This window comes from Protomyctophum bolini (genome assembly GCF_963924005.1).
Source record: "Protomyctophum bolini genome assembly, chromosome: 22".
NCBI classification, from domain to species: domain Eukaryota; kingdom Metazoa; phylum Chordata; class Actinopteri; order Myctophiformes; family Myctophidae; genus Protomyctophum; species Protomyctophum bolini.
In genome coordinates this window covers 7,946,342-7,961,510 of record NC_137883.1, presented here as the reverse complement: position 1 = coordinate 7,961,510, position 15,169 = coordinate 7,946,342, and the positions used below count along the sequence as shown (strand labels likewise).

Sequence of the window (15,169 nt, the reverse complement as noted above, 5' to 3'; positions counted from 1 at the left end):
AAGTGTAATGCTTATGGTGGTGTGCAGGTATGTGCCGTCCACAGTTAACAGTCTTGTATTGAGTTGTGCTTGAAATGTACTGTAATTCTCCAAAACGTAATAAATTCTTCAATCAATCCCGTTACTCTCCCCGTCACTCACCCAAGTAGTAAACCACCAGGGCATTGTGACATCACGTGACATCAGCCCGTCTTGAGTGTGGTGTCTTGAGTCCTGACTCCTGTGTCCTATATGTGCTGTATCCTGTAGGCCTATCCTGTGTCTTGCTTGGGTCCTTAATTCATGCTGTTCAATCTGCTGTCAGAGTGACGCATGTGTCATTATCCCCATATAAGGAGATCCAGAATTACAGATACTGTCAGAGTGATGTGTCGTTATTTCCACCTGATGATCCAACAAATGGGGTTTATAGGTTGTCTCCATATATGGAGCTCTAGGTGAAAGCCTTCGTAACAGCCACCCCCAATGGAAATCTGTACCATATCAAGAAGGCTTGAACAGTTTACGTCGGCCCTTCGAGCCACCCCATTGGAAGCGTACCTGGACCTTCGAGCCTCCCCATTGAAAGCGTACCTGGCCGTTGGGGCCACCCCATCGAAAGCGTACCTGGACTAAATTAATACCTTAGTCCAAAAAAATCTGAACTAACCACTAAATTAATTTATGTGTGATTTTTGAAGAATTCAAAATGTCAAAAATACATTTTTGAAATTTCAGTTTCATGGTATTTTCTTTTGTTAATATGATTTAGTGATGTGTTGTAGTGGATTATGTTGTAGTGATTTGTAGTATGTTGATCATCCACTATACTGTATGTATATGTTCCCCTCATGTCTCATTTTGGTTAGCTCAGTCTTGATGTCAAGTTTAGTTCTGTTTGTCTTTATTTTGGGCCTAGAATTAATGTTTGTCATTCTGTCATGTTTTCATATGGAAAATAAAAGACAAAAAATACATTTTTAAGAAAACCACACAAGAATCCTGGTGTCTCTCATTGCCGATCAACTCTGGTCCCTGACAGGGTCCTTGAGGGAGTTCCAGGGGGTCCCCAGCTAAATGATAGTTTAACGGGTATTTGGTTTCATTTTGTACATTCTCAGAGTTAAATTAACATTGATTCTACAATATAAATTGGGGTCCCAACCGTCCCAGAGATAGAAATGCCATTAAATGGGGGTCCGTAGACTAATGCATGTCAAACTGGCGGGTCCTTGAAATTATACAGGTTGAGAATCACTGCTAGAGCCGTAAAAATCTTCTTTTCCCTGGCATGTATTTTCAAATGGGGGTCCGTGGGCTAATAAATGTCAATTTTGGGGTCCTTCCTTGACATGAAAAAGTTTGGGAACCACTGGCCTGAAGGGCGAGGTTGCACGCATCGTGCACACATCCGCCTCGTTGACTGCAGACTGCTGGGGGAGCGCTGGCGCTTTGGCATGGGGGGGGTCAGATCAACATGGAATGAATTCTGTACTGGCCATATAGTGAGCATGTCTTGAGTGTACATGGTTTGATGAGGTCAGCTGCCTATATGGAGAAGGGTGGTAGTAGCGGGGACATTCTCTTGAGTGTACAGGGTTTGATGAAGGCCCAGGTAGGGCCGGCCTTCATTTTCGGGACTGTTGAGAACTCTAGTTTTCTCTGGCTGTCGGGCGCAGCTGCACTAACGGGCAGGCCCGTTTAGAGTTTGAATGGGCACCACACATGCTACATAAAGTATGATGATCTTTTTTTTTTCTTTTATAGGTTGTTAATGGTCCACCATTAACAAGGACCGACCATACTAAACATTTATAACATAAAACGTTGTTGTACTCAACATGTCCAGGTTCACATTTTGGCTACTATAGACTTTTGGGAACCCATCAGCAAAAAAAGAAAAAAACAGCACCCTCTGCTGTTTGTTTCATTTGAATTTGCAGCACAGAATCTGTTCTTGAGAGATTACTCATAAGCCCTTCTTCCAGGAAATAAAATGTCTAGGCTACTCAAGCCCTGACCCTATTTTCTATAGCAGCTCACAATACGTCAATGCACATTGCAATACTGCAATGTGCGTTGTGAACATGTAGATCTGCTATTTTAATTAATGATATTTGTTGAAAAATCTACAGAAATACATTGATATCATACAAACAATAAAATGTACTTTGTAAAAGTATTTTTAAGCATGTACTTTTGTATTTGTTTTTTGTTATTCGGTTTTCTACAGAAGCATTCATTATCCAGAATGAATGGGTAGGCTAATATGCAGATTGATCATACATAATACGATATTACTCCACTATACTTTAACTCAAGAACTGAGCTGAGCAACTTTCACTTGTAGTTGATTATTTGACCAGGTGTATCTATATTTATTAGACTCAAGTACTAGGGCCGAGTACTTTGTTCACCTCTCTCTAGGTCGTCCAGACGAGCCCTCCATCTTTGCTTCCATCTGGGTTCTCCACCTGGCCAGTTCGTTAGTACTTTGCGCTCCTGCGTCGTTCTTGTGTACATCTACTTATGTTAGTGTGGGACGTCCTTGTGATCGATGCCCGTGTGTTGGTTCCCACAGCTCCAATTTGCTGGCTGGCAGTTCTTGATGTCTTTGGCAGTGTCCTGCTAGTCACATTCTCCTGGCTGCTTTTTTTCTGGTTCACCCTTGGTACAGTATTATCTCATACAGAATCCTATTGGTAACATGTACACTCTTGCTGACGTTAAGTAGGCCTACTGCACACAACATTCTGGTGTACCACGTACCTGTCTAGAGACGTTTGAGAGCCACCACTCTGCAAGATTACCAACTTATACAGTGGTTCTCAAATGTTTTAATTTCAAGGGACAGCATAACTCTGAGATTTGTACAATCTCAGACGTGTTACAGACCTGTTAAGGATCCATTTTGGAACCCTGTCAAACAAGCAAGCCTGCTGTAATTTAATCATTTTAGTGGGAGGGCCACTTGACCTTTTTGAAAACTTTTGAGGGTACAAATGCCAGGGCAGAAAAGCCGAAACAATAACCCAACCAATCATTTTAAAACTACGGAAATAATCATAATAATAATAATAGTAATAATAATAATTATTATTATTATTCACATAGAATACATAATAATGTATTGATATTTGGTGTGTAAGGACCTTTAGTTGTATTTTTTGTTTGTCTCTGTCCTGTGTTTCATAACTGCCTTAGGCCTCCTGCGATGACAACATTCATGAAAGAATCTTCTGTTATGTGTGTGGTATTCTGTCTGTGTATGGCATCATCCATGGAAGTGATTCTCAACCTTTTTAATAACATAATAAGAACATAACATTGTTCGTGTTAGAGATGGTCATTAATTTTGATCCTGAATTATTTTGCCGTCTATGTACTGTATGGCATTCCTACCATGCCCTGAGGGTTTGAAAAGGCAGACAGGCAGGCAGACATTCAAATAGATGGCATGCAGTTACGTTTGGACAGGCTGCAGTATGTCCAAAACTCAGTTGCCAGATTTCTCACCTGCACCAAGCCTTGGCAGCACATCGCCCCCACCCTTAAACAACTGCACTGGCTTCCTGTCAAGTTCCGTATCAATTATAAACTCCTTCTCACCTACAAATGTCAAAACCCTGGCTCCACAGTACCTCTCAGGCCTCCTCCATAAACCTCCTGTGACACGGAACCTGCGGTCCACAAACTTGGACCTCTTCTCTGTTCCCAAGGCCAAGGCAGTCAAGCAAACCTTCGGGGACAGAGCCCCCACCCTGTGGAACTCTCTCCCAATAGAGATTCGCCATGCTCCAACACTGGACTCTTTTAAGGCTGCCTTGAAAAGACACTTATTCTCTCAGGATTATGGCATTGTTGATTGTTGTTGGTACATTTTGTAAAGTGTCCTTGGGTTCATGAAAGGCGCTATATAAATTCAAGCTATTATTATTATTAGTTAGATCGCACACTCCTCAAATTTGTGATTTATGGCCCTATACAGCAGTATTGTATTCTAATACTGTAGCCACGAACAGCTGCTTCTTGAGGTCATATCTCATCTCAGATTTCCACACTCTCTTCATCCCGTACAGGCGTACAACTTAAGGTATTCCAGGCAAATGCCCTCCAGACCTTCAGATCCTATTCAAATGAGGCAGTCCAGGCACAGAGTGGTAGTTCCCTTCCCTTCCTTTCTCTGTTATGTCCAAGACTAGGGCAATGTGCTGGGATTGACTTATTGACTTTTCCTCTGACCAGCATGAAACCCAGGGTCTCTTCACTACCACTGATTGCAAGTCTCAGGGCATGGTCCATCCATGACCACAATAAACAGAAAGGGGGCCAGGGTCACCCTGAACTCTTTAGTCTGGCCATCGAACTCAGAACCTTGGCTTGAGTCAAATACTGCTCTACAAAGCCAAAGTACAGTAACTACATTTTTGGGCATATTCACTTAAAGGTCAACTAGCCTTCATGGTTTACTTTGGGGTTAAACTAATTACATAATCATGAACAGTATTAGTATGAACAGAATTAGTGCAATAACCATCATAACCCCATTGAATTGAAACACTTTTTCAGTTTGATTCTTTGCGTAGTTACTACTTTGGCTTTGTAGGACCGTATACCTCGCCGCTATCATTTGCACTAATGTTCTCAGGAACACCATAGTCCTGGATGATACCCCGGTATATGGTATCAAAAGCTTTTTGAAGTCAGTGAAGCTGACAGGTTTGTTGTCAGCTCCCTAAGATGATTCAGGATCCTCTGGTTAGCTGTCTTGCCAACTAGTGAGCTCATGCCGATGCCCCGATAGTTGTCCATCTCAGCCTCCCAACTAAAACAACAATTATTGCCACACTTGAATGTGTGGCAAGGCTCCTCCGGTACTCATCCATGCTGAATACCACACTATGTCTAATCTATGTCACACACACACACACACACACACACACAATATGATGTTGTACGTTTTTTTAGGGCACAAAAGCCAAATGCCATTGGCCAATTATATGTCCACAAAGATATTGAATTGAATTCATACATTTTCTATTAACTATCAATGAAATAATTAACCCTAAAACTAACCATAACTGAAAAGCTGCTTATTAAACAAAATCATGTATTGAATTTGGTACAAATATGAATTACCAATATTTGTAATAAAGAAAAACCATAGTGCTCAGCTATTCAGATCACGGCAATTATTTGAAAACATGTTACTAGTTATTTTGTACAACATACATTCGTTATGAATTCAGAATATCAACATAAGACACTGCAGTGTCAAAGTCTGTATTGACAGGAAAGAGGCAGAAGAGAAAAAAGTAGTCAGATGGGACAGAAGGCAAAACTGAGGGGCAGAAGGCAAAACTGCAGGGCCTCCATAACATTCCTGCCCCGCTACCTAAACTAAGTGCAGCCAGGATATATATGACATGAATAAAAATGGTGTCAATTTGTCTGGTACGCAAAATAGTTCAATTTCATTCTAAAAGGATACAATAGTTAGGCTACTCACACGATGGATCGGGCACACGCTGCGCAAACCAGTGTCAAACACCACCAGACAGGCGCTGACTTGGAACCCTCAGGGAAAGAGAAGCAGAGGCCGGCCCAAAAACAGCTGGCGGCGGGATCTCCAGGCAGACACCAAGAGGCTGGGATGCACCTGGTCGCAGATAGAGACGAATGCCAGTGACCGAGAACTCTGGAGGATCCTTGTCGACGGCCTATACCCCGGTAGGGGTGTCAGGCGTAAGTAAGTAAGTCACACAGTTCAACATAAAACATATCCTCTCATCTTGTAAGGCCGGTAGGAATTACAAACAAAACCAGTGCTAGACAGAGCTCTGAGAAACAGCATTAACCACTTGTGAAGGTCGCCATCTAGTGCTGCATATTAATAGCATTTCAAGTTCGTGTCAATGACACTAAAAAAACATTTTTATTCTGATGCCAGAATGTTAATCAGGGTTTTAATTCACCCACAGGCTTTGTCAGATATTAATGGAGAGAAAAAAGAAAAACATCTAATATCAACAGAACACCACTTTTAAATATCCTTTTATAATCTGCAAATGTTGCTATGAAATACACTGTAAAGCTCATACATCTGGAGACTACCGTCCAGGATTATGGGTTCATATATGGACATGAGTGTACAGGTGTTAAAAATGAAACCGTTTTTTTCTTTTTGCTAGTTTTTCTTTTATTGTACTGTTTCACACTGGTTGTGAACCTTTCACAGTTAAAGCTGCAATCTGGAACTTAACTTTAAATCAATCTGTATGATAGACTATATTAATACAATATAACTAGTACAATCTTCAATGGTTGTACCGGTAGTTGGTCTCCCAACTCTTTGGTGGGTAGAACACCTACTGGTTGACAAGTAGTACTGCATGAAGCTCATAAGAAACATATCCCCCGGCCAAACAGGAATTTCTTCTTTTAGCGGTTTGGTCGGCCACATAGGACATGAAACTTACGGATCACAGTTTAAAGTACTTACGTAGATTTTTATTTATTAAATGCCAATCGCATTATTCATTTGTTTTTCTTCCCACAAAAAACAAACAAACTGGGAACCACATGACTTGTGGATTTGGTAATTGTACATGACACTTTTTTAATTTTAAAATTTAGCTATTGAAAAATAGCAGATCTACAAGCTCATAGCGCGCCACCGAGTGGCGCACTACGAGCGGCGCGCTACGAGCTTGTAGGTCTGCTATTTTTGAAAAATGTAGCACCACTAATACAGAAACATGTCAGAAAACTGTCAGAATTTAGAAGATTATTTTTAATTTCGATGTCAGGCCTAAATGGGTTAATAAGCAGGCCATGCAAAGAGCAGCTCGTTTATTTCTTCACCAGCTGGATAACATCCTCATCTTCCATGACATGGTCTTTGCCCACTTTTTGTGGGTTGTGTTTCACAGAGGCACCCCACACTAGTGCACTGTAAGGAAAGGAAAGAATATTAATTGGTATCTGCAGGTAGTAGTATGGTTTAGTTATATTTCACACAAAATAATATTTAATCTAGGTCTGGAATTTTATATGAATCCAATATATAAAGACTCGAGAGTGAATTGCTTTTAAATAGTCCAAAAAACGAAATGTATGAAAAGCAACGACACTCACTATTTGAATTCTTTGAGGAGATTTTTGTGAATCTTGTTGCAAAAGTCTTCCACGGCTGTATAATCTTCAGGGAGTACAACTGGAGATGTGTAGTCCGGAAGCTGACCTTTGGGTTTGGTGTAACTGGAAAAGAACACACATACATCATCACTGTACTATTTTACTGTGCCGATTACCTAATCCTAAACCTAACAAACCAAAGTGTCTCGGATTGTGTATTGTGCATCGAAAATAATTCCTTGTTCTGCATAACAAGTAAGACGCGCAAACGCGGGAAGCAAACGCAGCTCGTACATATTTGGGGTTTTTTAAGATTTTCTTTTAGAAGAAGTTATTTTTTTTTTAAAGTTAAAGGAGAACACCACACCAAAACACACTGGCCATGCATCTACCTTCATCCCTGTGCCATCATCCATAGTGCCCTTGATTTTTCTCATAGATGCCCCCTCCTCTACATCTCCCTCTGACTCCCCCCTCCCCTCCCACAGCTTGCATTTGCGCATGTTGTCCTCCTTCTAATGTGGGTATTTAGATAGCTCCAAACTTTTTTTTTTTTTCACGCATCGTATTATAATAGTATACTGAGACTCACGCATGCGCAGTTTTCACTCTAGGCCAGCCGTTACATGTAATCCCAGAGGTAGTCGATTCCAGACGAGATTCTCGCGAGACGTGCGAGACTTCAAGCTGGAGCGCTCCTTTCAACTGTGATCCGCTATCTCTCCCAGTCTCCCTCTTGTTTGTTTACATGCAATCTGATGACTGATCGCGTCGCATCATTATAGTCCTTATCTTTGTGTATTATTAACAAACTAGACTAGTTTCATAATGGCCGAAGTTGAAGAAGATGTTGAGTATATGTCTGAAGATTTTGAATATGGCGAGGAGCCCTACTTATACGAGCCAGAGTATACCGACGAAGAAATGCGTCTAATGGAGGAGGCACGGATGAACGAGGCAGCAGGCGGTTCTACTGTTCCCCTTCCAGGCGTACGGCAGAGAACCGAGGATTTATTTTGGTGTTCATGTGGAAAATGCGATTTAAAGCCATTGGAAGTGGAATGTAAATGCTGCAGAGAATGGGAGGACCCTGATGTAAACTAAACAAGTCATGCTTTTTCATGGTCCTCCAGATTTTGTATTGATCTATACTTTCGTTTGAAATGTATCCATTGTAGGCTACTGTAAATGTGTAAATATAAATTACAATCAATCAATAAATGGGTACTACTAAATACTTGCATGTGTCAGACATTGCCACCGAATCTGGCGATGCCTGCAGACTGCATAGAAAGAAAATAAAGTAAATAGGCAAACGTCGTAATAAAAATGTACCTTTGGTTTAGCAGTCTGTGGAACTGCGTTTGCCTGCAGTCTAGTCCGTTCTATTTTTCGCTTTGTTTTTATTTTTAATCGTCTCAGACCGTGACCCTTCTTTTTATGTAGCGAGGCAGTAGTTTCTTCTTCTTGTTGTTTTGGACGAAAATCATCTGCCTTGAAGTGATCGCTGCAAATAATGCGTCCTTGAGTCTGCTCATCTGAGCTATTGAGATCCATCTGTAGTGCTAGAAGCCAACGTCTCCTCAAATCAAGGTTCTTCAGAGTAGGTATCGCATGAAAACTTTTTCTCTTTAGAGTTGACCTAGTCTTTGCGGTTGAACAGCCTGGATATATACAACGAGGCATGTTGTTGCTCAAATAAATGAAACTAGACAACTAGTAGGAATTCTTGACACGCGTGCGAATGTAATTAAACCATGTAAACACATAGGCGGCGGCGTGGAAGAGCAGAGCACAGAGTTGAGTTGACAGGAGCGCTCATAGGAAGGAGCGCTCCAGCTTGAAGTCTCGCGCGTCTCGCGAGAATCTCGTCTGGAATCGACTACCTCTGGGATTACATGTAACGGCTGGCCTAGAGTGAAAACTGCGCATGCGTGAGTCTCAGTATACTATTATAATACGATGCGTGAAAAAAAAAAAAAGTTTGGAGCTATCTAAATACCCACATTAGAAGGAGGACAACATGCGCAAATGCAAGCTGTGGGAGGGGAGGGGGGAGTCAGAGGGAGATGTAGAGGATCTATGAGAAAAATCAAGGGCACTATGGATGATGGCACAGGGATGAAGGTAGATGCATGGCCAGTGTGTTTTGGTGTGGTGTTCTCCTTTAAGGTGTGTGTGTGTGTGTGTGTGTGTGTGTGTGTGTGTTTTTTCTTGTGTGTGATACAGCACGCCATCACACTCATGTCACCATGACTCAGCCATAACCATATAAGGAGTCCCCAAAGCAGCTATACGTCCAAATATGGAGTGTGTTGCATCAATCACAAACAAATCACTCAGCTCCATATATGGGCACAAAAGCGGGACAGACACACAGACAGACAGACACACAGACAGACATGATCTGCTAGGTCTCATAGTTAGTGCTCATTGCGTTCGCAATTAACAGGGCTCAAACACTTTCATTAAAGCTGCAATCCAGAACTTACTTCAATGAATACAACATTAATCTGTTAAATTGTGATTGTTGGCTACACCATACTTACATGCGCACTAGCTTTAGGTAGTCCCACATCTTCTCCAGCAGATCGTCAAAGTTCCAGCGAGAGTGGGCCGAGATGGGCACGCAGTGGGGAACCTTGTAGATGATGTCAAGCTCCTCAATGGAAATCTGGTCAATTTTGTTGAGCACATAAATGCATGGGATGTAGACCCTGTTGGACGAAAAGGCAAAGTGTGTGAGCCAAGCGATTTCACTCCTGAGTGCATTTCAAATCCTAATATCCGTTAAACATATTCAATTCGTTCAACAAAGAAAACAAATGGGTACGCTGCCAAACAATAATTAATACATACATCAAATTCTACACTCCCTTATTCTATTTACTAGAAACAACCACCTTTTTGTAATTAGTCAAACATATGGATGTTCACTTTCTGTTTAAATGCTTGCTTAGTAATGAGTAAAGTATGCACTTTCTTAGGTTATTTTTAGGGATTTTTTCTGAGCTTTTATTTTATGTTCGACAGTGTAGAGAGGAAACGAGAGAGTAGGGTAGTGACATGGAGCAAATGGTCCGGCCAGCGGGTAATAAAACTGGGGACTCGCTGTCAGGCATAAGAGCCCATGTGGTATGCAGCCTAACCATTCAGCTCTCATGTCGCCCCAAAGAGTATGCTTTTTCTGATATCAGCTGGACTTCAGTCCAGTTGAGAGGCATGCCAGTTACGAAAAAGGTCACTTATAGTTGTAGTGTAGATTGCGAGATGTCTGTTGCTTGCATTAGCCATTAGTAAACTAACCACAAATGCATGTACGCAACTCTGACACACAATGTGTGCTGAATGAAATAAACAATAGGCAGAGCTCAGGTGACATACAGAGTTCCCAAACAATGGCACATGCTATGCCGGTTGTAATGGGTTCAAGTAAGTCAAACAAATTTCAAAGAAGAAAAAAAATAATCTAATTCCATTACAAAAGGTAACACTGAAAATTGCAGATCTATAAGCTCAACTAGTTTTTAAATGGGGTTCAAGTGGATAGGTCATTCATAATGTATTCTTAGGTGGTCTTTACACGAGAACGGTGTTCATAGAAAACTGCAAAACGTTGGCTCACTTTGATGATGTCTCTTTAAACGTGAACGGTGTTTTCAGGAGGTGAAAACGCAACAAAGTGAAACCACCTCCCAGAGTGGAAATCTTTGAGAACGCTGTTTAATCCCATCTCCATGTAAACAGGCAAAACGGTGAATCCGCAAAACTTATGACATCATGGCTCACTTGGCTCACAGCTCATACCGCCCAGTATGTTTATTACATTAATGCAGAGCCATATATGATATAATGGAGTTCCTGAACAAGCCTCCCTCCTCGCCTACAAAGTGCTGCTCATCAGCGATGGTGAATGTAAAACCATGATGTAAATAAAAAGCCTTGTGATAGGCGGCAGCCGCGGCAGCAGCGTTTATGTAGCCTAATGCATTATAAAATATATAACCATCCCGTGGCGCGCTCTGCCTGCATTCTCTGGGACTGGGCTGCCTGTCAGTCACCTCGATGCGTAATAGAAAGCAGGCAGTGAGCGACGGCAACAACCATGTTGTGGAATCATTCAAAACCCCAATAGGGTTGCGTGAAGGGGTTCTTCTTCTTGTACATGGTCTGGTCTGGTCTATTTGGCAGTCCGTTACCGCCACCTAGTGACATTATAGCGTTTTCATAATGTGTGCGTTCTCGTGTAAAGGGTCAATAGAAATTGAGAATGCAACAGGACTTTGCCGTTTTATCTGGAGATGGTCGCCGTGTAAAAGAGGCCTGAGTCTGGGAAGGCTGCATACCTGTTCCCTTCCACACAATCAATGAGGTCATCAGCTGTAGAATCGCTGCGCAGAGTGATATCAGCATTGTGGATCTTGTATTCTGCCAGGATGGACTTCACCGTTTCAGCATCAAGCTCACTCTGTCCACACTAAACATTGAAGACAAGAAGTGATGATGTAAGCTCGTAGATCTGCTATGGTGCACATTGCACAACAAAGCAAGAAATAATAATCAGTCTTTAATAGTGTCAAAGAGAAAACAACAACAACTGAGTCAGGCGTACTGTGGCCGTGAAGTTGATGCCTCCTTTGTCCTTCTTCTTGTAGCCAATGTTGGGAGGTTGCTTGTTGAGTCGGATGCCAAAGCCTTCCAACTCATGTTCTATTAGCTTCTTATGACCAAGAGGCTTTAGGACATCGAGCACAATAAGGATTAAATTGCAGGTTCGAGCCACTGAGGGAGAGAAGGGGAGACAGTAACACCACTTGTTAAAAATGATTTAGTCCATAGTGCTGACAACATCCAAGTCCAAGAGTTGACTTTCACCCATCGTTTTAACAGCGGGCGACAAAAATGTCCTAGTGGGCGTTCTATTGCTGCAAACAAATGCCATATTCAAAGGAATATTCAAATATAAAAAATGTAAGAATAATCGACTATTAAAAAAATGGTTAGGAAAGGTTTGGGAAAAAATATATAAAACATGGCGTGCGAGTTCTCACAAGACTCTGAGCCATGCAACGTTAAACGGCGGCTGGTCATCAGTCAGGGGCAGAAGGAAAGAGAAGTCTCCCCTCAAGCTTTACTTAATCGTACGACGGTGCCGTGGGTAAACGCGAGTGATTTAAAAGTCCACTAGGGACAATGCATCGTTGATGCAACGCGTTGTGAGCTTGTAGATCAGTTATGTTTGCCACGCGACACCGGCATACAATGAAGAATAAATCAGCTGCCTGCATGCCTCGCTGCCTGCTTTGCCTGTTAACACAGACCACAGACACAGTGTCACAAACACGCCTCGGAGCAGAGTTATATAAGCCTCGGAGTCTGTAGACTTTTGTCTTTTAAGAGTACCTGTTTAATCACACAATGTTACTTAAATTGATTACAAAAATGTTAACAGGTCAAGCTGAAATGTGATTAATTTGGTAGTGAACTAAGTGAAGGCAGACAGCTTACAGTGACACATTTATCTTGTAGCCTACCATAATTTGATATAGACCAAAATTGTTTATTTCCCGTTTCCTGTCGAGGTAAGGATTGTTCCAACCACTCCAATCACAGGACAATGAGCACATCGTTGGAGCGATGCGTCTCTGTTCCCCAGAATAAGTCGCAGGCTTGTATCTAAACTAAACCATTAAAAAAATAGGCTATAAGATAAGTATGAATCATTCATTTCATCTTGCAAGAGAGCGCATCTCTCAGCACCAACCGCGGCCAGGGCATATAGAGAAACAGAAAGTTTCACTGCATATTACACTATAATATTTTCTATTACATTCGAAGTTCGATAGGTTCGAATGAGTATCACTTGATGTTACTCACCGGCAATGACCTGTCGCCCTCTGCCCTTGCCATCCTTGGCCCCTTCAATGATTCCTGGGAGATCCAGGAGCTAAGAAAACAAATGAACGATTAACGAAATGAAGTAAATCCTCGCAAAAACATGGCCAATTTATAGCTTATCGTTTTAAATGTGCCAACAGACGATTGTACCTGAATTTTGGCACCTTTGTAGCGAATAACTCCAGGCACAGTTGTAAGGGTGGTGAATTCGTAAGCTGCTACCTCAGAGTATACACCTGCCAGATTGCTCAACAGGGTGGACTTGCCCACTGAAGGGAACCCGACAAACCCAATACGAGCATCCCCTGTTTTTGCCACATCGAAACCTACATGTAGATAGAAGGAAAGATAACTCACAATAAGTCAATGCTACCGAGTGCTAAGAAGTCAATGCTACCGACTCGGAGTGCTCAACACTCGTATATTAGGGAACAGGGACAAGCCCCAATACACTATGTAAAAATAAAACGGTTAATGGTCTCACCCTCTCCAGGTCCACCACCACTGCCTCCTTTTGGTGTGATGAGTTCTCTTCTCAATTTAGCGACACGTGCTTTGAGGAGACCCAGGTGATGGGCTGTGGCCTTGTTCTTTTGCGTCCTGGCCATCTACCAATGAGAATGAAATAGATTAGCTCTCGTTCCACAGGGAAAACAATTGTCTATTTTTTAATCATTTGGAAATTATAAGAGCTGATATTATCTATCAAATGTATGTTTACCCGATACTAGGGATGCAAATAGTTAATCGTAAATCGATTAAACGTTGTTAAGAAATGAGTCAATTAAACTTAACCGTTAATAATTCATCATAATTAATTGAAAAGTCTGTGGTTCTATCATTGAGTGGTTTTCTGTGAATGTAACGCTGTCTGCGCACGCATGGCCGAGGAACACACACACATACATACAAAGAATCTGCCATTGCCTGGCCTTGTATCGTCAATGGTCAAATACATTTTTGATTAAAGACTTTCGTATTATTTTCTGAGATCGGCTGTTTTCACGATTTGATGTGTGACAAAGTAGGCCTGGCTATATAGGGTTTAAGTGGTTATTAATCCAAATGTAACTGTCACATATGCTACCATGATAATTAAGACAGTTTAAATGAGAGGAAATTGGTATGGCTAAAAGCGACTTCAGTCATACCAACATTAGCCTATGACAGGTAGTCTTTCTCCTACAGCTGTCATCAACGAAAATATGGGTGGGAATTATCAGCTGGTTTGGTTTTAGTCAGAGCCTTAGATAGACACATCTAACCAGACAGAAAACTCTTGGTTGGTTGACTCAGATGTAGACTGGGATAAATTCACTTTAGCAGATTGCAGATCCGGTCTAGAACGGATACGGAAACGGTGCAATAATGTGTGCGAGTGCAAATGACCGGATATACTCGACCAAGGCGGGCCTTTAGCCTTTAGACCGGATCTGATACGAAGCACTCAAAGGCAAAGCAGGCTTTCCGTTTCCACGGGTACGGAAAGCCTGGCGGTGAGGATGCGAAGTTAACTCAGACGACAACACAGTGCAATGTGTAATCTTATCAAATGTAACTGTCAACGACAAATTACCGCAATAAGATAATGTGTGCCTACTTTATTTAATGTCACAAACAGGCTTAGAGAGTAGTATTGTTACTGAAATACGTACCAGGCCTCGCGAGCTATCCTAGCTAGCAGTCATGGCTAAAAAGTTAAAAACGTGTCTGATTTGTTTAAAGTTTTACAGTTTGGAACTTTACTTACCTCACTTTCAATCTCTGCTATTTTGATGAGTAGACTCATGTTGAGATTGTAATGTAAGTCGTAAGACCGACTTCACCTATGGAAATATATTAATGTACAGTGTACACATGGAAGCTGTCCACCAGCATGCACACATCAGCCACCGGTCCCCCAAAGCAGTGTTGCCAGATTGCGTGAGAGAAATAAGCAACCATCATGTCTACAAGCGAGCACTTCGCCCTTTAATAAACATTTAAATGACGTAGGCTATTTTCAAAAAAATCATAAGGATTCTTTGAAAAATGTGGAATATTCTATGAACATTTTTAACAAGACAAATCTTGTTATGGGGGTTCCTGGAATAACATGTTATCAGATGGAGGGTCGCAGACAAATATATATTAATTTGGGGGTCCTTCACTTGTG

General features: G+C 41.6%; 1 protein-coding gene and 1 long non-coding RNA gene across 2 annotated transcripts in view; both read right to left on the bottom strand.

Moving 5' to 3' along the window:
* Positions 1–6,152: 6,152 nt before the first annotated feature.
* Positions 6,153–14,909, bottom strand: drg1 (developmentally regulated GTP binding protein 1). Its single transcript, XM_080756378.1, has 9 exons — positions 14,765–14,909; positions 13,499–13,622; positions 13,165–13,340; positions 12,994–13,063; positions 11,729–11,898; positions 11,463–11,593; positions 9,666–9,833; positions 7,117–7,239; positions 6,153–6,931 (listed from the first exon to the last, which is right to left on the bottom strand). Exons 1-9 carry the CDS (start codon positions 14,801–14,803, stop codon positions 6,832–6,834), a joined length of 1,101 nt encoding a protein of 366 aa, XP_080612504.1. The 5' UTR covers positions 14,804–14,909; the 3' UTR covers positions 6,153–6,831.
* LOC308310198 overlaps positions 6,153–15,169 on the bottom strand; it is a 200,911-nt gene continuing 191,894 nt past the window's right edge. Inside the window, exon 2 of the long non-coding RNA XR_013963473.1 lies at positions 6,153–6,641. This is a non-coding gene — a long non-coding RNA (uncharacterized lncRNA). The remainder of the gene's footprint in view (positions 6,642–15,169) is intronic.

What these genes read in the sequence shown, in the direction of transcription:
- drg1 (XM_080756378.1), bottom strand. Translation starts at nt 14,803, where the DNA reads ATGAGTCTACTCATCAAAATAGCAGAGATTGAAAGTGAG. An exon ending in GCATCAACTTCACGGCCACA is followed by an intron (nt 11,594 to 11,728) that starts GTACGCCTGACT and finishes TTCAATGTTTAG; the next exon opens with TGTGGACAGAGTGAGCTTGA. An exon ending in GATTGTGTGGAAGGGAACAG is followed by an intron (nt 9,834 to 11,462) that starts GTATGCAGCCTT and finishes TTCGTCCAACAG; the next exon opens with GGTCTACATCCCATGCATTT.